The 25,252-nt window shown below is 37.4% G+C and overlaps 1 protein-coding gene across 3 annotated transcripts in view; it reads left to right on the plus strand.

The window, feature by feature from the left end:
- The window catches only part of bptf (bromodomain PHD finger transcription factor), a 128,880-nt gene that overhangs the window by 76,342 nt on the left and 27,286 nt on the right, over positions 1 to 25,252 (plus strand). For all 3 annotated transcript variants that reach the window (XM_061884281.1, XM_061884279.1, XM_061884280.1), the window contains exons 21-25: positions 6,284 to 6,489; positions 10,368 to 11,277; positions 17,980 to 19,187; positions 19,253 to 19,335; positions 22,091 to 22,316. In XM_061884281.1, coding sequence (XP_061740265.1) covers positions 6,284 to 6,489; positions 10,368 to 11,277; positions 17,980 to 19,187; positions 19,253 to 19,335; positions 22,091 to 22,316 — 2,633 coding nt within the window. The remainder of the gene's footprint in view (positions 1 to 6,283; positions 6,490 to 10,367; positions 11,278 to 17,979; positions 19,188 to 19,252; positions 19,336 to 22,090; positions 22,317 to 25,252) is intronic.

Consider the following 25,252-nt stretch of genomic DNA (forward strand, 5'->3'; position numbering starts at 1 on the left):
GATCGAGGGCATGAAGGAGGTGATGTTGCCAGGACGAAGAAAGAAACAGATTGGCTTAAATAATAACTGTGATCATTACAAACAGGTGTGAGGGCTGAGGACAAGGGCGTGACTTGAGGGCAAGGTGAAAACCAGTGAGTTGTCATGGTAACAAAAACAAAACAGGAAGTGCAAAACAACTGAGTTACCCAAAAAAAAAACATAACATGACCAAAACGAAACATAATCCATAGGTGTGACACTGTACTGTGCAATCTACTAATAAAAGTCTCAATCAATCAATCAAAAAAAGCACTTTATATGTAGAAAGGTTTTGTTAAGAAACCATTCTGAGCCTTATCTAATTTAGTTTTTATTTTATATATGTACCACATTAACCCTGGCAATGGACCCTGTGTGCATATGTATCTTATACTGTTGTTTACAAATTTGGTAAATAATTAAACAAAAAATGTATATTTTGTTGTTTTCCTACTGTACCGAAAATGAACCGAACCTTGGCCTCTAAACCGAGGTACGTCCTGAACAGAATTTTTTGTGTCCCGTTACACCCCTAATGTATATGTATATAAAAGCGCTATAAAAGCACAACCCATTTATATATGTATGTATATATGTATATATATTAGGGATGTCCCGATCCAGGTTTTTGCACTTCCGATCCGATACCGATATTGTTTTTGAACTTCTGATCCGATACCGATACTGGCCTATCGGAGCGTGTACTAAAGTTTAAAGTTATTTAGCCTACTTAGTTGTCAGATTCATGCTGGAAAGGATTTTAGTACTCTTGATAACAACTAGCCAGCTGAATTAGGTGAGTTTGAATAATACACAATAGTTGGTATTCAAGGATAAACACAAAATATCAAAAATTATACATGAGAAACAGAAATGGCGTCATTAAACAGTAAAAAAAAGTGAACAGTATAAAGTGCAAATAATGCTGTAAACATTATTAAAAAAAGCAAAACACACAAACAACCTGAGTGGGATAAAATGTCTATAACTCAGCATCAATACTTGTTCTTGAACACGTGTAAACTTTAAAAAAAAAAAATATATATATATCTACACACTCCCTTCAATTGTTTGCCCCAGTCAGGGGGGGCAAACAATTGAAGTCCAAGCATAATGGGGAGATTCTAACAAAGACGAGCACTTCAAGATGCTCAGGTGTCAACCTGCTCTTGAGTTTATCTATGATGAGTGCTAAAAAGCCTCTCACTCTTAAGAGTCATTAAAATGTCTTACAACTTTACCACCACGCTTGACTTTATTGTGGCATGTTTTACACTCCACCTCTTCATCTTTTTCGTTTTGTAGGGTAAAATAATCCCACACAGCTGACATTTTTACCGTAACTTTTAATTCACACAGCCGTCTGAACGGTTCGAACACAGACTTGTGGATGTTTTGAAGATGTGCTGGAAAGTGCGGAACGGAGTATAGGGACCAGCAGAAAAGTGGAATGTATTATTTAAATCGGTGCGTTGGAAAACAGGGACCGGAGTTTTTTTTAAAAACTGGATCTGGATCGGCATTTTCCCATGCCTTGCCGATATGCATTTTTTGGCAAATATCGGCGCCCAATCCGATCTGAATATCGGATCGGGCCAACCCTAATATATGTATGTATGTGTGTGTGAGTGTGTATATATATATGTATGTAAGGTAGATCACCTCGAATTGGTCATTTAAAAAGTAGCTTGCCCGCTGAAAAAGTGTGGGCACCTCTGCAATAACACATATATTTTCATTCTATTTTTATTTTTTTTGCATTGTACAATGTAAAATACATCCATAGTGGGTAACAGCTCAGCTAATAGGGGCATTTTATTGCTGTATTACATTATAAAGCCCTCTGTAAAAACAATACTCCATTTACAACCCTTGACCTAAATATGGACCAAGTTTTAGCAATATTGTCATTATGAGCGCTAACACAGACAAACTATACCGCCGTCATATTGACATATTCAGCAGGTGAGCTGCTGCGTCGTCTCTGAGGGGCTGAAAACTAATTCTACATTCGGAATCATGCCTACATATACACTTAAATCATGTATATATTACATGTTATTATGAATGTTACTACATGACGTATATACTTACATCATGTATATATTATATGTTATTATGAATGTTACTACATGACGTATATACTTACATCATGTATATATTACATGTTATTATAAATGTTTCTAGATACTACATATATACTTACATCATGTGTATATTACATGTTATTATGAATGTTACTAGATCCTACATATATACTTACATCATGTGTATATTACATGTTATTATAAATGTTACTACATGACATATATACTTACATCATGTATGTATTACATGTTATTATGAATGTTACTAGATACTACATATATACTTACATTATGTATATATTACATGTTATTATGAATGTTTCTAGATACTGCATACATACTTACATCATGTATATATTACATGTTATGAATGTTTCTAGATACTACATATATACTTACATCATGTATATATTACATGTTATTATAAATGTTACTACATGACATATATACTTACATCATGTATATATTACATGTTATTATGAATGTTTCTAGATACTGCATATATACTTACATCATGTGTATATTACATGTTATTATGAATGTTTCTATATACTACATATATACTTACATCATGTATATATTACATATTATGAATGTTACTACATGACCTATATACTTACATCATATATATATTACATGTTATGAATGTTACTACATGACATGTATACTTACATCATGTATATATTACATGTTATTATGAATGTTACTAGATACTACATATATACTTACATCATGTATGTATTACATGTTATGAATGTTACTAGATACTACATATATACTTACATCATGTATATATATTACATGTTATTATGAATCTTTCTAGATACTACATATATACTTACATCATGTATATATTACATATTATGAATGTTACTACATGACATATATTTACATCATGTATGTATTACATGTTATTATGAATGTTACTAAATACTACATATGTATATACTTACATCATGTATATATTACATGTTATTATGAATGTTTCTAGATACTACATATATACTTACATCATGTATATATCACATGTGATTATGAATGTTACTACATGACATATATACTTACATCATGTATATATTACATGTTATTCTGAATGTTACTAGATACTACATATTTGCGTACATCATGTATATATTACATGTTATTAGGAATGTTATTACATGACATATATACTTACATCATGTATATATTACATGTTATTATAAATGTTTGTAGATACTACATATATACTTACATCACGTATATATTACATGTTATTATGGATGTTTGTAGATACTACATATATACTTACATCATGTATATATTACATGTTGTTATGAATGTTACTACATGACATATATACTTACATCATGTATATATTACATGTTATTATGAATGTTTGTAGATACTACATATATACTTACATCATGTATATATTACATGTTATTATGAATGTTACTAGATACTACATATTTGCGTACATCATGTATATATTACATGTTATTATGAATGTTATTACATGACATATATACTTACATCATGTATATATTACATGTTATTATGAATGTTTGTAGATACTACATATATACTTACATCACGTATATATTACATGTTATTATGAATGTTTGTAGATACTACATATATACTTACATCATGTATATATTACATGGTATTATGAATGTTTGTAGATACTACATATATACTTACATCATATATATGTTACATGTTGTTATGAATGTTACTACATGACATATATACTTACATCATGTATATATTACATGTTATTATAAATGTTACTACATGACATATATACTTACATCATGTATGTATTACATGTTATTATAAATGTTACTAGATACTACATATATGCTTACATCATGTATATATTACATGTTATTATGAATGTTTCTAGATACTGCATATACACTTACATCATGTGTATACTACATGTTATTATGAATGTTTCTAGATACTACATATATACTTACATCATGTATATATTACATATTATGAATGTTACTACATGACCTATATACTTACATCATATATATATTACATGTTATTATGAATGTTACTAGATACTACATATATACTTACATCATGTATGTATTACATGTTATGAATGTTACTAGATACTACATATATACTTACATCATGTATATATATTACCTTTTGTGGGTTCTTCCGAGGATGTTGTAGTCGTAATGATTTGTGCAGTCCTTTGAGACATTTGTGATTTGGGGCTATATAAATAAACATTGATTGATTGATTGATTGATGTTATTATGAATCTTTCTAGATACTACATATATACTTACATCATGTATATATTACATATTATGAATGTTACTACATGACATATATTTACATCATGTATGTATTACATGTTATTATGAATGTTACTAAATACTACATATGTATATACTTACATCATGTATATATTACATGTTATTATGAATGTTTCTAGATACTACATATATACTTACATCATGTATATATCACATGTTATTATGAATGTTTCTAGATACTACATATATACTTACATCATGTATATATCACATGTTATTATGAATGTTACTAGATACTACATATTTGCGTACATCATGTAATATTACATGTTATTATGAATGTTATTACATAACATATATACTTACATCATGTATATATTACATGTTATTATGAATGTTTGTAGATACTACATATATACTTACATCACGTATATATTACATGTTATTATGAATGTTTGTAGATACTACATATATACTTACATCATGTATATATTACATGGTATTATGAATGTTTGTAGATACTACATATATACTTACATCATGTATATATTACATGTTGTTATGAATGTTACTACATGACATATATACTTACATCATGTATATATTACATGTTATTATGAATGTTTGTAGATACTACATATATACTTACATTATATATATATTACATGTTATTATGAATGTTACTAAATACTACATATATACTTACATCATGTATATATTACATGTTATTATGAATGTTTCTAGATACTACATATATACTTACATCATGTATATATTACATGTTATTATGAATGTTACTACATGACATATATACTTACAGCATGTACATAAAACCTTAGTGGAGGTTTTTGGATGTTTTTAGAGCACTTTATAAGCCTAATAGAGCAAGTTCCATGACCTCCATTGTTAGCTGACTATTGCTAGACCACATGTGTCAAACTCAAGTCCCGGGGGCCAATTGTGGCCCGCCACTTCTTTTTATTTGACCCTGGAAAGCCTGGAAATGATGTTTTAATAAAGTACTGTAAATTTTCTTACTAAATGTATTCTTTCTTTCTTTCTATATAGGGAGAAAAACATATAAGTACTCCATGTAATCGCAAGTTATGTTAACTTAAATATTGTCTAATTATGCAAAAAAAATATGATCAAACATTCAAACCATTTTTTTAATAGAAATAAATACTAATAATAAAGATTTTAAAGCAAGTTATCCATCAAATTGTGTGATGTGAAAGTAGCAATAGATTTCATGGTCAAATTGTGAAATTTACTGTGGTTTTTACAGCATTTCGCTCTAAATGAAAAAAACAGTACTTTCTTTTTTACTGTAATAATAATTTTGGCATTTACAGTGATACAAAGAAAATCTACACTTGCTTATTTGCGGTAAAAAAAAAAAAAAACTGTCAGCTCAGAGGCCAACATTTTACTGTAAAATTGCATTTTTTTAAATTTAATGTAAAAAAAGCAATGCAAATTTTGCAGTAAAATTATGGCATCTGAGCTTGCTTTTTTAATAAAAAAAAACCACCAGAACTGTTTTTCCATTTACAGTAATATACACTACATTGTGTGGTGAGATTATTACAACTTACCATATTTCTTTTACATTTTAAATTAAAAAAAATCTAATAACAAAATGCATTAAAAAATGTTGTAATAATAGTATTCACTGTTCCAAGCGGCCCTCGGGGGCCAAACATATTTGCGATGTGGCCCTCAGTGAAAACCACTTTGACTCCTCTTTGCTAGAGTTTATTTCCGAGTTAGAATGCATAAAAAGAGAAACACGTGTATTCTTATATTTCATAGGGATTGTGACTTAAAGGCCAAATTCCCCCCCAAAAAGTGTAGTTCTCCTTTGAGGTTTTAGGTACAAATCTGTTTTTCTTCCCTCGCTTTTAGGCCAAGTTGGATCTGCAGCTGTGTCTGCGTCCACACCTTTGCAGACAAGTGAGGGTCCGACAGCCGCAGCTTCCGTGCCGTCACCATGCGCTGCGAGCACAGCACCCGGACAGCGCCCTGTGGTTCCCCCCCAGGCTAACAGGCCACAGCAGGGTCAAGTCAAGCTCACCATGACACAACTCATGCAGTTAACTCAGGGAGCTCAGGTGAGGGCTACTATCATTCAAATACAGTAGTGTAGTACATCTAAGTATTCATTAAGTACCACCATCATGACCTCATTCAAATACAGTAGCGTAGTAGACCTTAAGTATTAAGTACCACCATAATGACAACATTAAAATACAGTAGTGTAGTAGACCTAAGTATTCATTAAGTACCACCATAATGACAACATTAAAATACAGTAGTGAAGTAGACGTAAGTATTCATTAAGTACCACCATAATGACAACATAAAAATACAGTAGTGTAGTAGACCTATGTATTCATTAAGTACCACCATAATGACAACATTAAAATACTGTAGTGTAGTAGACCTAAGTATTCGTTAAGTACCACCATAATGACAACATTAAAATACAGTAGTGAAGTAGACGTAAGTATTCATTAAGTACCACCATAATGACAACATAAAAATACAGTAGTGTAGTATACCTATGTATTCATTAAGTACCACCATAATGACAACATTAAAATAGAGTAGTGTAGTAGACCTAAGTATTCATTAAGTACCACCATAATGACATCATTAAAATACAGTAGTGTAGTAAACCTAAGTATTCACTAAATACCACCATCATGACATCATTAAAATACAGTAGTGTAGTAGACCTAAGTATTCTCTAAATACCACTATAATAATAACATAATACAGTAGTGTAGTAGACCCAAGCAGTATTCATTAAGTACCACCATCATGACCTCATTCAAATACAGTAGCGTAGTAGACCTTAAGTATTCATTAAGTACCACCATAATGACAACATTAAAATACAGTAGTGTAGTAGACCTAAGTATTCATTAAGTACCACCATAATGACAACATTAAAATACAGTAGTGAAGTAGACGTAAGTATTCATTAAGTACCACCATAATGACAACATAAAAATACAGTAGTGTAGTAGACCTAAGTATTCATTAAGTACCACCATAATGACAACATTAAAATACAGTAGTGAAGTAGACGTAAGTATTCATTAAGTACCACCATAATGACAACATTAAAATACTGTAGTGTAGTAGACCTAAGTATTCATTAAGTACCACCATAATGACATCATTAAAATACAGTAGTCTAGTAGACCTAAGTATTCATCAAGTACCACCATAATGACAACATTAAAATACAGTAGTGTAGTATACCTAAGTATTCATCAAGTACCACCATAATGACAACATTAAAATACAGTAGTGTAGTAGACCTAAGTATTCATTGATTACCACCATAATGACAACATTAAAACACAGTAGTTTAGTATACCTAAGTATTTATCAAGTACCACCATTATGACAACATTAAATACAGTTGTGTAGCAGACCTAAGTATTCATTAAGTACCACCATAATGACAACATTAAAATACAGTAGTGTAGTAGACCCATGTATTCATCAAGTACCACCATAATGACAACATTAAAATACAGTAGTGTAGTAGACCTAAGTATTCATTAAGTACCACCATAATGACAACATTAAAATACAGTAGTGTAGTAGACCTAAGTATTCATTAAGTACCACCATAATGACAACATTAAAATACAGTAGTGAAGTAGACGTAAGTATTCATTAAGTACCACCATAATGACAACATTAAAATACTGTAGTGTAGTAGACCTAAGTATTCATTAAGTACCACCATAATGACATTAAAATACAGTAGTCTAGTAGACCTAAGTATTCATCAAGTACCACCATAATGACAACATTAAAATACAGTAGTGTAGTATACCTAAGTATTCATCAAGTACCACCATAATGACAACATTAAAATACAGTAGTGTAGTAGACCTAAGTATTCATTGATTACCACCATAATGACAACATTAAAACACAGTAGTTTAGTATACCTAAGTATTTATCAAGTACCACCATAATGACAACATTAAAATACAGTAGTGTAGTAGACCTAAATATTCATTCAGTACCACCATTATGACAACATTAAATACAGTTGTGTAGCAGACCTAAGTATTCATTAAGTACCACCATAATGACAACATTAAAATACAGTAGTGTAGTAGACCCATGTATTCATCAAGTACCACCATAATGACAACATTAAAATACAGTAGTGTAGTAGACCTAAGTATTCATTAAGTACCACCATAATGACAACATTAAAATACAGTAGTGTAGTAGACCTAAGTATTCATTAAGTACCACCATAATGACAACATTAAAATACAGTAGTGTAGTAGACCTAAGTATTCATTAAATACCACCATAATGACATCATTAAAATACAGTAGTCTAGTAGACTTAAGTATCCATTAAGTACCACCATAATGACAACATTAAAATACAGTAGTGTAGTAAACCTAAGTATTCACTAAATACCACCATCATGACATCATTAAAATACAGTAGTGTAGTAGACCTAAGTATTCTCTAAATACCACTATAATAATAACATAATACAGTAGTGTAGTAGACCCAAGCAGTATTCATTAAGTACCACCATCATGACAACATTAAAATACAGTAGTGTAGTAGACCTAAGTATTCATTAAGTACCACCATAATGACAACATTAAAATACAGTAGTGAAGTAGACATAAGTATTCATTAAGTACCACCATAATGACAACATAAAAATACAGTAGTGTAGTAGACCTAAGTATTCATTAAGTACCACCATAATGACAACATTAAAATACAGTAGTGAAGTAGACATAAGTATTCATTAAGTACCACCATAATGACAACATTAAAATACTGTAGTGTAGTAGACCTAAGTATTCGTTAAGTACCACCATAATGACAACATTAAAATACAGTAGTGAAGTAGACGTAAGTATTCATTAAGTACCACCATAATGACAACATAAAAATACAGTAGTGTAGTATACCTATGTATTCATTAAGTACCACCATAATGACAACATTAAAATACTGTAGTGTAGTAGACCTAAGTATTCGTTAAGTACCACCATAATGACAACATTAAAATACAGTAGTGAAGTAGACGTAAGTATTCATTAAGTACCACCATAATGACAACATAGAAATACAGTAGTGTAGTATACCTATGTATTCATTAAGTACCACCATAATGACAACATTAAAATAGAGTAGTGTAGTAGACCTAAGTATTCATTAAGTACCACCATAATGACATCATTAAAATACAGTAGTGTAGTAGACCTAAGTATTCACTAAATACCACCATCATGACATCATTAAAATACAGTAGTGTAGTAGACCTTAGTATTCTCTAAATACCACTATAATAATAACATAATACAGTAGTGTAGTAGGCCCAAGCATTCATTATGTACCACCATAATGACATCATTAAATACAGTAGTGTAGTAGACCTAAGTATTCATTAAGTACCACCATAATGACATCATTAAAATACAGTAGTGTAGTAGACCTAAGTATTCATTAAGTACCACCATAATCACAAAATTAAAATACAGTAGTGTAGTAGACCTAAGTATTCATTAAGTACCACCATAATGACATCATTAAAATACAGTAGTCTAGTAGACTTAAGTATTCATTAAGTACCACCATAATGACGACATTAAAATACAGTAGTGTAGTAGACCTAAGTATTCACTAAATACCACCATAATAACATCATAATACAGTAGTGTAGTAGGCCCAAGCATTCATTAAGTACCACCATAATGACAACATTAAAATATATATATGTATGTATGTGTGTGTGTGTGTGTAGGTATGTATGTATGTATGTTTATGTGTGTATACATATATATATATATATTATTCATGTGTGTGTGTGTGTGTGTGTATATATATATATATATATATATATATATATATATATATATATATATATTTGTGTATGTATGTATATATGTATGTAACAGATTCGCCCTGAACCCCTTTTTAGGGAGGAAATCCTGGTCTGACGGTGATGATCCAGGGTCAAGGCCAGACCGAGGGCCAGCTGCAAATTGTCCCCCAAGGTGTGACGGTGATCCCGGGTCCAGGTCAGCAGCTCATGCAGGCGGTGATGCCCACTGGCCAGGTCCAGCGTTTCCTCTTCACTCCCATCCCGCCATCACTGGCAACATCAGCGCCCACTACGGCCCTCCCTGCACTTCCTGCTTCCGTTCAGAGCCCCCAGACCCAAATATCTACTCCCGCTCTGCCCAGAGCCCACGTCCAGACCACGCCTTCCGCCTTGGCCCAGACCCAAATGACGGCGCCCATTCCTTCTTCGGCACAGCCCCTCTCCCCTCCGTCTTCTCGACCTGTGTCTTCCTCTCCGGCCTCCGTCCCCGGTCACACGGGGGCTCCGGTCTCCTTCCCCGCACAGGCGGCGGTCCAAACAGTGGCACAGGTCTCGGCTCAGACCTTGTCCCAAACCCAGGTTTCATCCTCCCTGCCAGTCCAACAGTACACAGCCCACACAATGATTCCATCAAAAGTCCCAGACCAGTTCCTCACGCAGACTACCATGTCTGCACCCCCATCCCAGGTCCAAACTTTGACCTCAGCTCCTGTCCAGGTGCACGTCACCGCCCCCGGCCCCGCTTTAGTCCCTCTCTCAGCCAACGTCCAGTTCGCTGCCAGCTCCTCCCAAATGCATCTGCCCGCCTCCCTCCCGACCTCGGCGCAAGTCCCCACGTCTCCCCTCGCCCCCGTCTCCGCCCCCGTCATCGCCGTCGTGTCCAACCAAATCGGCGTCCTGTCCGCCGCTCAAGCCCTCGCTCAGATCCAAGCTGCAGCGCCTCGTCCTCTTCACGCCGCCGTGGTCACCGCAGTCACGGCCACCTCCACCACACCCTCAGTACCAGGTAGGACACGTCCACACTTTGTCTTTTCATACGTGTTCATCTCCTTCATTGATGTGCATCTTTCATCAACGGACAATTCAACTTTAGCAACCAAACACATATTTACATACTTATGCTTCAGAAGGAACAGGATGAAGAAAATATTCTATTTCCTGCCTCCTTTAACATACAAACCCTGTTTCCATATGAGTTGGGAAATTGTGTTAGATGTAAATATAAACAGAATACAATGACTTGCAAATCCTTTTCAACCCATATTCAATTAAATGCCCTATAAAGACAACATATTTGATGTTCAAAGTCATAAACTTTTGGTTTTTTTTGCAAATCATTAAATTTAGAATTTGATGCCAGCAACACGTGACAAAGAAGTTGGGAAAGGTGTCAATAAATACTGATAAAGTTGAGGAATGCTCATCAAACGCTTATTTGGAACATTCCACAGGTGTGCAGGCTAATTGGGATTAGGTAGGTGCCTTGATTGGGTATAAAAACAGCTTCCCAAAAACTGCTCAGTCTTTCACAAGAAAGAATGGGACGAGGTACACCCCTTTGTCCACAACTGCGTGAGCAAATAGTCAAACAGTTTAAGAACAACGTTTCTCAAAGTGCAATTGCAAGAAATTTAGGGATTTCAACATCTGCGCTCCATAATATCATCAAAAGTTTCAGAGAATCTGGAGAAATCACTCCACGTAAGCGGCATGGCCGGAAACCAACATTGAATGACCGTGACCTTCCATCCCTCAGACAGCACTGTATCAAAAACCGACATCAATTTCTAAAGGATATCACCACATGGGCTCAGGAACACTTCAGAAAACCACTGTCACTAAATACAGTTGGTCACTACATCTGTAAGTGCAAGTTAAAGCTCTACTATGCAAAGTGAAAGCCATTTATCAACAACATCCAGAAACGCCGCCGTCTTCTGTGGGCCCGAGATCAGCGGTTTAGCTTGGTTGGTAGAGTGGTCGTGCCAACAACTTGAGGGTTGCAGGTTCAGTTCCTGCTTCTGCCAACCTAGTCACTGCCGTTGTGTCCTTGGGCAAGACACTTTACCCACCTGCTCCCAGTGCCACCCACACTGGTTTGAATGTAACTTAGATATTGGGTTTCACTATGTAAAGCGCTTTGAGTCACTAGAGAAAAAGCGCTATATAAATATAATTCACTTCATCTAAGATGGACTGATGCAAAGTGGAAAAGTGTTCTGTGGTCTGACGAGTCCACATTTCAAATAGTTTTTGGAAATATTCGACATCGTGCCACCCGTTACAAAAGGAGAAGCGAACCATCCAGACTGTTATCGACGCAAAGTTCAAAAGCCAGCATGTGTCATGGTATGGGGGTGCATTAGTGCCCAAGGCATGGGTAACTTACACATCTGTGAAGGCAACATTAAGGCTGAAAGGTACATACAGCTTTTGGAACAACATATGCTGCCATCTAAGCGCCGTCTTTTTCATGGACGCCCCTGCTTATTTCAGCAAGACAATGCCAAGCCACATTCAGCATGTGTTACAACAGCGTGGCTTCGTAAAAAAAGAGTGCGGGTACTTTCTGGCCCGCCTGCAGTCCAGACCTGTCTCCCATGGAAAATGTGTGGCGCATTATGAAGCGTAAAATATGACAGCGGAGACTTCGGACTGTTGAACGACTGAAGCTCTACATAAAACAAGAATGGGAAAGAATTCCACTTTCAAAGCTTCAACAATTGGTTTCCTCAGTTCCCAAACGTTTAAAGTTAAAGTACCAACAGTAACATATTGTGTCATTCATACACCTATTATTTTGTACACATTATGAGGGACAAACTGTAAAAATAGATTATTAATCCACTTGTTCATTTACTGTTATTTTCTGTTTGAACATGTTCTATCTACACTTCTGTTAAAATGTAATAATCACTTATTCTTCTCTTCTTTGATGCTTTACTTTAGTTTTGGATGATACCACACATTTAGGTATGGATCCGATACCAAGTAGTTACAGGATCATACATTGGTCATATTCAAAGTCCTCATGTGTCCAGGGGCGTATTTACTTTCTTTATAAACATAATATGAATTTTAAAAAAAGGAAAAAAGATTTTGACGATAAAAAATATCGACGTAATCATAGTCGTATGGACTAGATACACTCTTGTACTTGGTATCATTACAGTGGATGTCAGGTGTTCAGTTTCAGTTCAGTTTCAGTTTATTTTCACTCTAACAAAAACATATTCAAACATAGATCACGATTCAAAAAGGAATAACATGACTGAAACAGGCAGAAGCAAAAAAGCTTATATGCCCAACATAACATTTTTTACATTCAATTAAGTTACCTTTTCTAATAATTTTGTTATACAAAAAGAAATATAGTCATTCTGCATTTACATTTAAGTTGCCCTTTAACAAATAATACAAAAATATGTACTTACACACATGCACTTTTTTGTAAATAGATAAACATACATACCTTCTAAATACAACATTTAACCAAACAAACATACATTTCTAGTTCACATAACTTTTTAAAATACATTGTGACATGTTCTTTTTGAAATTATATACTGAGTCACTCATTTTTATTTCTTTACCAACATCCATCCATCCATCCATTTTCTGCCGCTTATTCCCGTTCGGGGTCGCGGGGGGCGCTGGCGCCTATCTCAGCTACAATCGGGCGGAAGGCGGGGTACACCCTGGACAAGTCGCCACCTCATCGCAGGGCCAACACAACAGAATTCCACAAATTAACACCGAGAACAGATAAACATCTACGTTTAACAACTAATCTTGCTTTTGGTAAAATAAACTTCGAGTCATCTCTTAGATTGTATTTGCTGGTCTGTAGAGAGAAGTATTTTTGAATTCCTTCTGGAAGAGTATTTATTTTTGCTTTGAACATTATCTGTGTTATTTTATAATAAACAATATCTTGAAATTTCATAAGTTTTGATTTAACAAATAATGGATGGGGTATGGTCATAATATCCTGCTTTGTTTATTACCCGTACAGCAAAACAATATCATTAATTATGATTTTAAAAGTGGTTCCCCGGAGTTCTACACAGTATGTCATGTATGGAAGTATCAAAGTATAATAAATTAACAAATAATTATAATTAAGTAATTCTTTAGTTTTATACAAAACACCATGTGTTTTTGATATTTTTTTTTTAATATAATTTACATGTTGTCTCCATGATCATTTATAGTCAATTATCAATCAATCAATCAATCAATCAATGTTTACTTATATAGCCCTAAATCACTAGTGTCTCAAAGGGCTGCACAAACCACCACGACATCCTCGGTAGGCCCACATAAGGGCAAGGAAAACTCACACCCAGTGGGACATTGGTGACAATAATGGTGACAATAATGGTGACAATAATGACCCAGTGGGACGTCGGTGACAATGATGACTATGAGAACCTTAGAGAGGAGGAAAGCAATGGATGTCGAGCGGATCTAACATGATACTGTGAAAGTTCAATCCACAATGGATACAACACAGTCGCGAGAGTCCAGTCCAAAGAGGATCCAAGACACAGCAGCGAGAGTCCCGTTCACAGCGGAGCCAGCAGGAAACCATCCCAAGCGTAGGCGGACCAGCAGCGCAGAGATGTCCCCAGCCGATACACAGGCGAGCAGTACATGGCCACCGGATCGGACCGGACCCCCTCCACACGGGAGAGTGGGACATAGAAGAAAAAGAAAAGAAACGGCAGATCAACTGGTCTAAAAAGGAGGTCTATTTAAAACTTAGTATCAAAGACACGCTCAATTTTATCTCCATTTATTTTAATATTTACTTCGTTAGATACCTCAGTTGTGGTACCAAATATCATAAATTTAATTTTAGCAATATTAAGTGATAATTTATTCATATCAAACCAGTTTTGATCCACCCATGGCATTTGTTCACATTGTGACGCCGTTGATCTATTGTATCTTCTTACGGTGTGTAGTGCTGCATGTTTAGCTATTCCTCGTCCTGCAGTGATAATGATACTTGTAAGAAACTTCCTTTATTTATTGCCATGTAGGTGAGGATTAGTGATTTAGAAGTAGCTAAAACACTGCGGATGGACGTTAGCCATGTCTTAAAGCAGCACTTCCTGAGGGTGTTTCAGTGTTATAACTTCCCCTTTATCTTGACTTTTTACACCAAAATGCGTCCATTCTCCCTTTTCTGTCTACACACTGTGTCTGCTGGTAAGTACTCTGTGTGTGTGCGCTGCCCAACATGCTCCTCTGCTTGTAAAAACCAGCAATGCCACCACGTGACATCATGCGGGAACCATCCATCCATCTATTTTCTACCGCTTATACCCTTCGGGGTCGCACCCACCAAAAGGTAGAAGAAATAAATAGGTTTCATATATGCAGTTTTGTAAATATTTATTTACATACCTAATTGTCTCCAAACAGTATGGCAGTAAAACATCTGATCAAACAAAACAGAAGTCCTGGTCATGGACCCATTAGCTGCGCAAGCTAGCTCTCCAATCAGCTAAACAGACTCAATAACTTCACGGTGACCTTTTGGTGAATTTATGAAAGTGAAACAATACAAAAATAATGTCATTGTAAGTTAATAATACTAACACGGACACTCGTAAACGTGTTAGCATGTGAAAACACTCCTACTGACATCACACATGGGACACTTTAGTAAGTCATTGTTGTAGTTATATTGGAAAACTTCCAAACGTTCCTTTGAGTGATGGATGAAGAATCCTTTTGAGCAGAAACGCTATGGACAAATAGTAGACGAAACGGGATTGTGCAGGATGTTTTTGCCAGAATAGTCCAGGCCTAACTCTGAATACAGTTATCAATATTGTTAATACAAAAGTCAAAAGCAGTGAAGTTGTCAGGTTGTGTAAATGGTAAATAAAAAGAGAATATAACAAATCCTTTTCAACTGATATTCAATTGAATAGACTGCAAAGACAAGACATTTCATCTTCACACTGACAAACATTGGTATTTTTTATTGCAAATAATCATAAACTTAGAATGTAATGGCAGCAACACACCGCAAAAAAGGCATTTTTACCAGTGTGTTACATGGCCTTTCCTTTTAACAACACTCAGTAAAGGTTTGGGAACTGAGGAGACACATTTTTGAAGTGGAATTCTTTCTCATTCTTGCTTGATGTGCAGCTTAAGTTGTTCAACAGTCTCCTGCTTCATATTTTAGCCTTTACACATTTTCAATATCTGGACTACAGGCAGGCCGGTCTAGTACCTGCACTCTTTTACTATGAAGCCACGCTGTTGTAACACCTGGCTTGGCATTGTCTTGCTGAAATAAGCAGGGGCGTCCATAATAACAACATATGTTGCTCCAAAAGCTGTATGTACCTTTCAGCATTAATGGTGCCTTCACAGATGTGTAAGTTACCCATACCTTGGCCACCGATACACCCCCATACCATCACACATGCTGCCTTTTACACTTTGACCCTAGAACAGTCCGGATGGTTCTTTTCGTGTTTGGTCAGGAGGACACCACGTCCACAGTTTCCAAAAACAATTTGAAATGTGGACTCGTCAGACCACAGAACACATTTCCACTTTGCATCAGTCCATCTTAGATGAGCTCGGGCCCAGCGAAGCGTTTCTGGGTGTTGTTGATGAATGGCTTTGGCTTCGCATAGTAGAGTTTTAACTTGCACTTACAGATGTAGCGACCAACTGTAGTTACTGACAGTGGTTTTCTGAAGTTTTCCTGGTAATATCCTTTACACACTGATGGGGCTTTTTGATGCAGTAGCGCCTGAGGGATCTAAGGTGCGTAATATCATGGCTTACGTGCAGTGATTTCTCCACATTTTCTGAACCTTTTGATGATATTACGGAGCGTAGATGGTGAAATCCCTAAATTCCTTGCAATAGCTGCTTGAGAAATGTTGTTCTTCAACAATTTGCTCAGGCATTTGTTGACAAAGTGGTGACCCTCGCCCCGTCCTTGTTGGTGAATGAGTGAGCATTTCATGGCAGCTGTTTTTATAGCCAATCATGGCATCCACCTGTTCCCAATTAGCCTGTTCACCTGTGGGATGTTCCAAATAAGTCTTTGATGAGCTTTCCTCAACTTTCTCACTCTTTTTTGCCACTTGTGCCAGCTTTTTTTAAACATGTTGCAGGCCTCAAATTCCAAATTAGCTAATTTCTGCAAAAAATCAACATCGGTGTGTAAAGGATATCACCACATGGGGTCAAGAACACTTCAGAAAACCACTTGTCAGTAACTACAGTTGGTCGCTACATCTGCAAGTGCAAGTTAAAACTATACTATGCCAAGCCACAGCCATTTATCAACAACACCCGGAAATGCTTCATTCATCTTTGAAGAGAATTCTTCAACTTTCTCAGTCTTTTTGCCACTTGTGCCAGTTTTTTCGAAACATGTTGCAGGCATCAAATTCCAGATGAACTAATATTTGCAAACAAATAAGGTTTATCAGTGTGAAGATGAAATATCTTGTCTTTGCAGTCTCTTCAATTGAATATAAGTTGAAAAGGATTTGTTGTATTCTCTTTTTATTTACCTTTTACACAACCTGACAACTTCACTGCTTTTGGAGTTTGTACATTACTTATTTCTATCACCTTATTTTTGCTAGAATGTTCCAGCCCTACCTCTGAATACAGTTAATAATGTTCATACACTTCCTTGTTTCTGTCACCTTTTCAGCGCTGATCGAGCAAAGGACGCTCCATTCGGTTCCACAAGCCACAGTCCCAAATCCGCCCGCCCTGGACACAGTACCCACCTCCCAACCCGCATCAGGTTTCACGCGCTCACCCGTTTCCTCACTGCCTCAAGCATCTCTTACCTTGCCGTCTCAACAACACCCGGCTGTGGTGTCGATGCAACAGGTGTCGCAAATACCGGTCTCTGCGGTGCAGCTCCACATGAATGCGCTACCTGTCTCCTCCGTGGTCACCACGGTCAGACACACGGCGCCACCAGCACTTCACCAACTGCAGTCCCAGCCCCAGAACCAGATCTGTGCACAGATCCAGGTCCAACGCATGCAGTCTCAGCCGCATATCCAGACCCAGGCACAAATCCATCCCCAGATACGAGTTCAGTTTCAAACACAACCTCCACAACAACCCCATCAGCTTCCTCCAATTCAACCCCAGGTGCAGTTCCCCTCCCAAAACCAGACCCAGGTCCAGGTTCAACACCAGGCAAGGGTCCAGCCTCAGTACCAATCGCAGGTACTTCAAACCCAAGTGCATACCCAGCCGCACGCGCTGCCTCAGGTTCAGAGTCCGGCTGTAACCCAGTTTCAAAGCCAACTCCACCCCCAGGTTCAGGTCCAGTTCCAGCAACAGAGTCCGATTCTGCCTCACGCGTCTCAGCATCCCCCAGTCCAGACTCATTCCGGAATCAAGAGTCCGGTACAAACCCAGGCCCAGTTCAAAGTTCAGTCACCGACCCAGGTCCAGGTACAGACTCAACCCCAAGTGCAAGCTCAGGTCCAGGTCCAGTTCCAGTCTCCGAACCGAGGTCACATTCAGGCCCAGCCTTCCATCAGACACCAGCTCATCGCGGTCCCAGGGCTCCAACAGCCGGTCCAACTCTTGTCAGCGCTACCGTCTCACGTCGCCGCCCAGATCCAGGCCCAAATCCAGGCCCAGGCGCAGCAGCAAGGCGGTGCGGTTCCCCAGCAGATCAAACTGCAACTGCCCATCCAGATCAAGCAGGCGGGGAGTCCGATCCAGACCCACCAGATCCAGAACATGGTCACCATACAGGCTCCGACCGCCGTGCAGGACCAGCTCCAGAGGATCCAGCAGCAGCAACCTTCCCCGCCCAAGAAGAAGAAACCGGCGGAGATGAGACGGGAGCAGAAAGATCCCAGTCAGCAGGGAGATGGTCTTCACAAACAAGTGAGACCTTGCAACTCTTCCAGAAGAAGGCAGCAGCGACTCTGACATCTTTCTTGTGCTGGCAGGTGGGAGCCAAGCCGGGCCTGACCTCGGACTTGCTGAAGCACAGGAAGACTGTGGCTGCTGCCGAACGGGAGGAGAACCAGAGGTTTGGACTTCAGCTCGCTTCTCACAGTTGGCTGAAGGGGACGGAGCAAGGGTGCACTAAGCAGACCCTTTTGGTCATGTTCCCCTTGGGATCCACTAGCATATGTAGGACATTTTGGTGGAGGTTTCACTTGCCAAAGCCAAACTAAAATGCTAGCAAGTAACAAAAAATGACAGCAAAATAAACTTAAAAAAAATAGCATGCTAACAATAGCATGTTTACAGTTAGCATTGGTGAAATAAAACATATGGTACTGAGGTGTATACCTGTTATATTAGCTTTAAAAAAAGCTAGCATGCTAACTATAGCATCTTTACAGTAAGCATTGGTGAAATAACAAAATATATGATGCTGAAGTGTATACTGCTAATTAGCTTAAAAAACTAGCATGCTAATAGTACTATGCTAACAATAGCATGTTTACAGTTAGCATTAGTGAAATAACAAAATATATGATACTGAGGTGTATACCTGTTAAAGTAGCTTTGAAAAAGCTAGTATGATGACTATAGCATGTTTACAGTTAGCATTAGTGAAATAACAAAATATATGATGCTGAAGTGTATACTGCTAATTAGCTTAGAAAAACTAACATGCTAATAGTACTATGCTAACAATGGAATGTTTACAGTTAGCATTAGTGAAATAACAAAATAGATGATACTGAGGTGTATACCTGTTAAAGTAGCTTTAAAAAAAGCTAGCATGATAACTATAGCATGTTTACAGTTAACATTAGTGAAATAACAAAATAGATGATACTCAGGTGTATACCTGTTAAAGTAGCTTTAAAAAAAGCTAGCATGATAACTATAGCATGTTTACAGTTAGCATTAGTGAAATAACAAAACATAAGATACTGAGGTGTATACTTGTTAAATTAGCTTCAAAAAAATTCTAGCATGCTAACTATAGCATGTTTACAGTTAGCATTAGTGAAATAACAAATATATATGAAACTGAGGTGTATACCTGTTAAATTAGCTTTAAAAAAATCTAGCATGCTAACTATAGCATGTTTACAGTTAGCATTAGTGAAATAACAAAATATATGATGCTGAAGTGTATACTGCTAATTAGCTTAAAAAACTAGCATGCTAATAGTACTATGCTAACAATAGCATGTTTACAGTTAGCATTAGTGAAATAACCAAATATATGATACTGAGGTGTATACCTGTTAAAGTAGCTTTGAAAAAGCTAGCATGATTACTAGCATGTTTACAGTTAGCATTAGTGAAATAACAAAATATATGATGCTGAAGTTTATACTGTTAATTAGCTTAGAAAAACTAACATGCTAGTAGTACTATGCTAACAATGGAATGTTTACAGTTAGCATTAGTGAAATAACAAAACAGATGATACAGAGGTGTATACCTGTTAAAGTAGCTTTAAAAAAAGCTAGCATGATAACTATAGCATGTTCACAGTTAGCATTGGTGACATAACAACATCATACTTAGTTGTATACCTGTTAAATTAGCTTTAGAAAAAATCTAGCATGCTAACTATAGCATGTTTACAGTTAGCATTAGTGAAATAACAAAATATATGATGCTGAAGTGTATACTGTTAATTAGCTTCAAAAACTAGCATGCTAACAGTACTATGCTAACAATGGCATGTTTACAGTTAGCATTAGTGAAATAACAAAATATATGATACTGAGGTGTATACCTGTAAAAGCTAGCATGATGACTATAGCATGTTTACAGTTAGCATTAGTGAAATAACAAAATATATGATGCTAAAGTGTATACTGCTAATTAGCTTAGAAAAACTAACATGCTAACAATGGAATGTTTACAGTTAGCATTAGTGAAATAACAAAATAGATGATACTGAAGTGTATACTGCTAATTAGCAGTATACTGCTAATTAAAGTAGCTTTAAAAAAACGCTAGCATGTTTACAGTTAACATTAGTGAAATAACAAAATAGAGGATACTGAGGTGTATACCTGTTAAATTAGCTTTAAAGACTGTTAGCATCATGACCTTTTTGCAAAGACAAATCAGTAAATTAGCTGCACCTTTTTATTAGCTGCAGGGTTCAAAGTGTAGAAAAAAAGTAGCATCTTAGAGTCCGTACTTTATGGTTCCTACAAAATTAGCTAAATAAATGTTAGCATGCTAACAGGTATCATTTGCAAAGTAACATAATATTTGACGCCAAGGTTTATGGCTTCCAAAAACCTAGCGTGCCAATATCAGAATGCTAACGACTGTGCCAAAGGCCATTAAAGAACTAGCTCCTTTGGTCACCCCATGTCAGGTTCAAACACCGAACTATGTATTAAACAGGACAAGAAACAAGGAATCAAACAGAGACAGGTTTCAATTTAGCTCATGAGGAGAGCGCCTGGAAACTGCACCGAGTGTACAGTGTCCTCCCCATTTATTTGGGCAGTCCCTGATTACATAGCTGAATCTGCTTCTAAGGGGAGGGGTCTCATTATGCAGCAGCCCAGCACGGGTTCATAAATAGTTCAAACAAAATGTGCTTGGAGCGGCGTCAGGTTTGCCCCCTCTCTGCTCGTCCGCCTTATCTTCTTGGAGACTTGAGGTCCCTCCCGTGGCTGTCCCGATCTGAAAAACAGACACCTCTACGGCGAGGCGCATTCCAAGGCACACAGTGGAGGTTTACAAGCTGTCCGCCTTTTGCTTGATAAGAACGAGGACAGCTTTGCGTGATAACTTGTACACAATTATTCTGACACCCCAATTGTACTAAAAGCTAGCTCCTGTCCCAGGATGATTGTGTGCAACCAGGTGATGAGGTACATCCTGGACAAGATGGAGAAGGACGAGCGTCAGGCGGCCAAGAAGAGGAAGAAGGAGGAGGTGGTGGAGCAGAAACGCTCCAAGCAGAACGCCAGCCGGCTGACGGCGCTGCTGTACAAGCACAAGGAACACCTGAAGGCCGAGATCCTGAAGAAGAGGGCCCTGCTGGACAAGGACCTCCAGATGCAAGTCCAGGTTAGCATGCCTCCCTCAAAATGTGCACCCAGGTATCACACCTACGAGAACCTGTATGGCCCAGCACCATCCATTGTGGACTGCTGGCCGCCTTTTAATTGGTGCATTGAGTGGTAGCTCGTTTTCCGTACGCTCTTCGTGTGTCGTACGACCAAACCTTTCTGCCATTGTGCTCACACGAAGAGTTTGTGTGCTTGTTTGGCGTAGGACTGAAAGAAAGTCCAGGTATTCCATTGTAGCACAATGGAAGCCAATAAGAGCAGTTGGATGTCAGGATTTACAGAATGTCACTGAACGCACCACACTGCCACAGAAAGTCAAGCCAAACAATCATGGCTACTTATTATATACCCCAAAACTAGTCAAGTTGTCACGTTGTCCATCCATTTACTACCGCTTATTCCCTTTTGGGGTCGCGGGGGGCGCTGGCGCCTATCTCAGCTACAATCGGGCGGAAGGCAGGGTACACCCTGGACAAGTCGCCACCTCATCGCAGGGCCAACACAGATAGACAGACAACATTCACACACTAGGGCCAATTTAGTGTTGCCAATCAACCTATCCCCAGGTGCATGTCTTTGGAAGTGGGAGGAAGCCGGAGTACCCGGAGGGAACCCACGCATTCACGGGGAGAACATGCAAACTCCACACAGAAAGATCCCGAGCCTGGATTTGAACCCAGGACTGCAGGACCTTCGTATTGTGAGGCAGCTGCACTAACCCCTCTGCCACCGTGAAGCCCGTTGTCAGGTTGTGTAAATGGTAAATAAAAGGAGAATACAACAAATCTTTTTCAACTTATATTCAATTGAATAGACTGCAAAGACAAGATATTTCATCTTCACACTGAGAAACTTTCTTATTTTTTATTGCAAATAATCATGAACTTAGAATGTAATGGCAGCAACATGTTGCAACAAAGTTGTCAGAGGGGCATTTTTACCAGTGTGTTACATGGCCTTTCCTTTTAACAACACTCAGTAAAGGTTTGGGAACTGAGGAGACACATTTTTGAAGTGGAATTCTTTCCCATTCTTGCTTGATGTACAGCTTTAGAGCGTGGGTGTCAAACTCTGGCCCACGGGCCAAATTTGGCCCGCCGTGCAATTTCATTTGGCCCTTGAGGCAATATCAAATTAACATTAGAGCTGGCCCGCCGGTACTATACAGCGGCAACACTGCATTCGCCGCTAATACTCATACTTGCCAACCCTCCCGATTTTCCAACCATTCTCCCGAATTTCTCTAGATTTCTACCCGGACAACAATATTGGGGGCATGCCTAAAAGGCACTGCCTTTACCTTTGTCTACAATATGTTGTCCCGTCCGCTTTTCCTCCATACAAACAGCGTGCCGGCCAAGTCACATGAAAAATGTCACTTATACACACACTTAAGTGAATGCCAGCTTACTTGCTCAACAGCCATACAGGTCAGACTGAGGGTGGCTGTATAAACAACTTTAACACTGTTACAAATATGCGCCACACTGTGAACCCACACCAAACAAGAATGAAAAACACATTTCGGGAGAACATCCGCACCGTAACACGACATAGACACAACTGAACAAATACCCACAACCCCTTGCAACACTAACTCTTCCGGGACACTACAATATGCACCCCCCGCTACCACCTAACCCCGCCCTCCACCCATCTCATTGTTATTTTATTTTAAGATTTATTAGCCTGTGGAAAAATGTAATGTTGATATTTACCTCAGAAGGCTGCAAATAGAAAAGAGGCATTCAATGTTTTATTTAAATTGTATTAATTTTACCATTGATGTTTTTTTGTGTTTTTTTTTTTAAAGTTGATTTTGCACTATTAAGTTATAAAAGTATTGCTTGTTCCATATTCAGTGGTAAAGCAAATCATTGTAGCAAACTGAGCAATAATTAACAATTTATTCATGCACTTTCTCTTGCTACTTCAAGGCTTGAATGTTTGATTCATTCATTATTGTTATTTTATTTTCAAATGTATTATTAGCCTGTGGAAAAAGTTTATTGTGATATTTACCTCAGAAGGCTGCAAATAGAAAAGAGGCATTCAATTTTTATTTCAATTTTATTTGATATACCTTTGATATTGTTTAAATTATTATTATTATTTGAAACTCAATTTTGCATGTCACTAAAGTTATATAAGCCTTGCTTGTTCAATATTCAATGCAAAACTTGTTCGGGTCCCTATTAAAAGGTTCATTCGTACAACCTTGGCCCGCGGTTTTGTTCAGTTTTAAATTTCGGCCCACTCTGTATTTGAGTTTGACACCCCTGGCTTAAGTTGTTCAACAGTTTCCTGCCCCATATTTTAGCCTTCACACATTTTCAATGTCTGGACTACAGGCAGGTCAGTCTAGTACCCGCACTCTTTTATTATGAAGCCACGCTGTTGTAATACCTTGCTTGGCATTGTCTTGCTGAAATAGGATAGATAGATAGATAGATAGATAGATAGATAGATAGTACTTTATTGATTCCTTCAGGAGAGTTCCCTCAGGAAAATTAAAATTCCAGCAGCGGTGTACAGAATTTAGATCGAATTCGAAGCCGATCAAATCGAATAAGCAGGGGCGTCCATGATAACGTTGCTTGGATGGCAACATATGTTGCCTTAAAAGCTGTATGTACTTTTCAGCATTATTACAGATGTGTAAGTTACCCATGCCTTGGCCACTAATACACCCCCACACCATCACACATGCTACCTTTTAAACTTTGCGCCAAGAACAGTCCTGATGGTTCTGTTCCTCTTTGATCCGGAGAGGACACAACGTCCACGGTTTCCAAAAACCATTTTTAAATGTGGACTCGTCCGACCACATTTCAGACACTTTTCCACTTTGCATCAGTCCATCTTAGATGAGCTCGGGGCCAGCGAAGCGTTTCTGGGTGTTGTTGATAAATGGCCGTGGCTTTTTCATAGTAG

The sequence above is a fragment of the Nerophis ophidion genome, linkage group LG23, assembly GCF_033978795.1.
Source record: "Nerophis ophidion isolate RoL-2023_Sa linkage group LG23, RoL_Noph_v1.0, whole genome shotgun sequence".
NCBI lineage: Eukaryota > Metazoa > Chordata > Actinopteri > Syngnathiformes > Syngnathidae > Nerophis > Nerophis ophidion.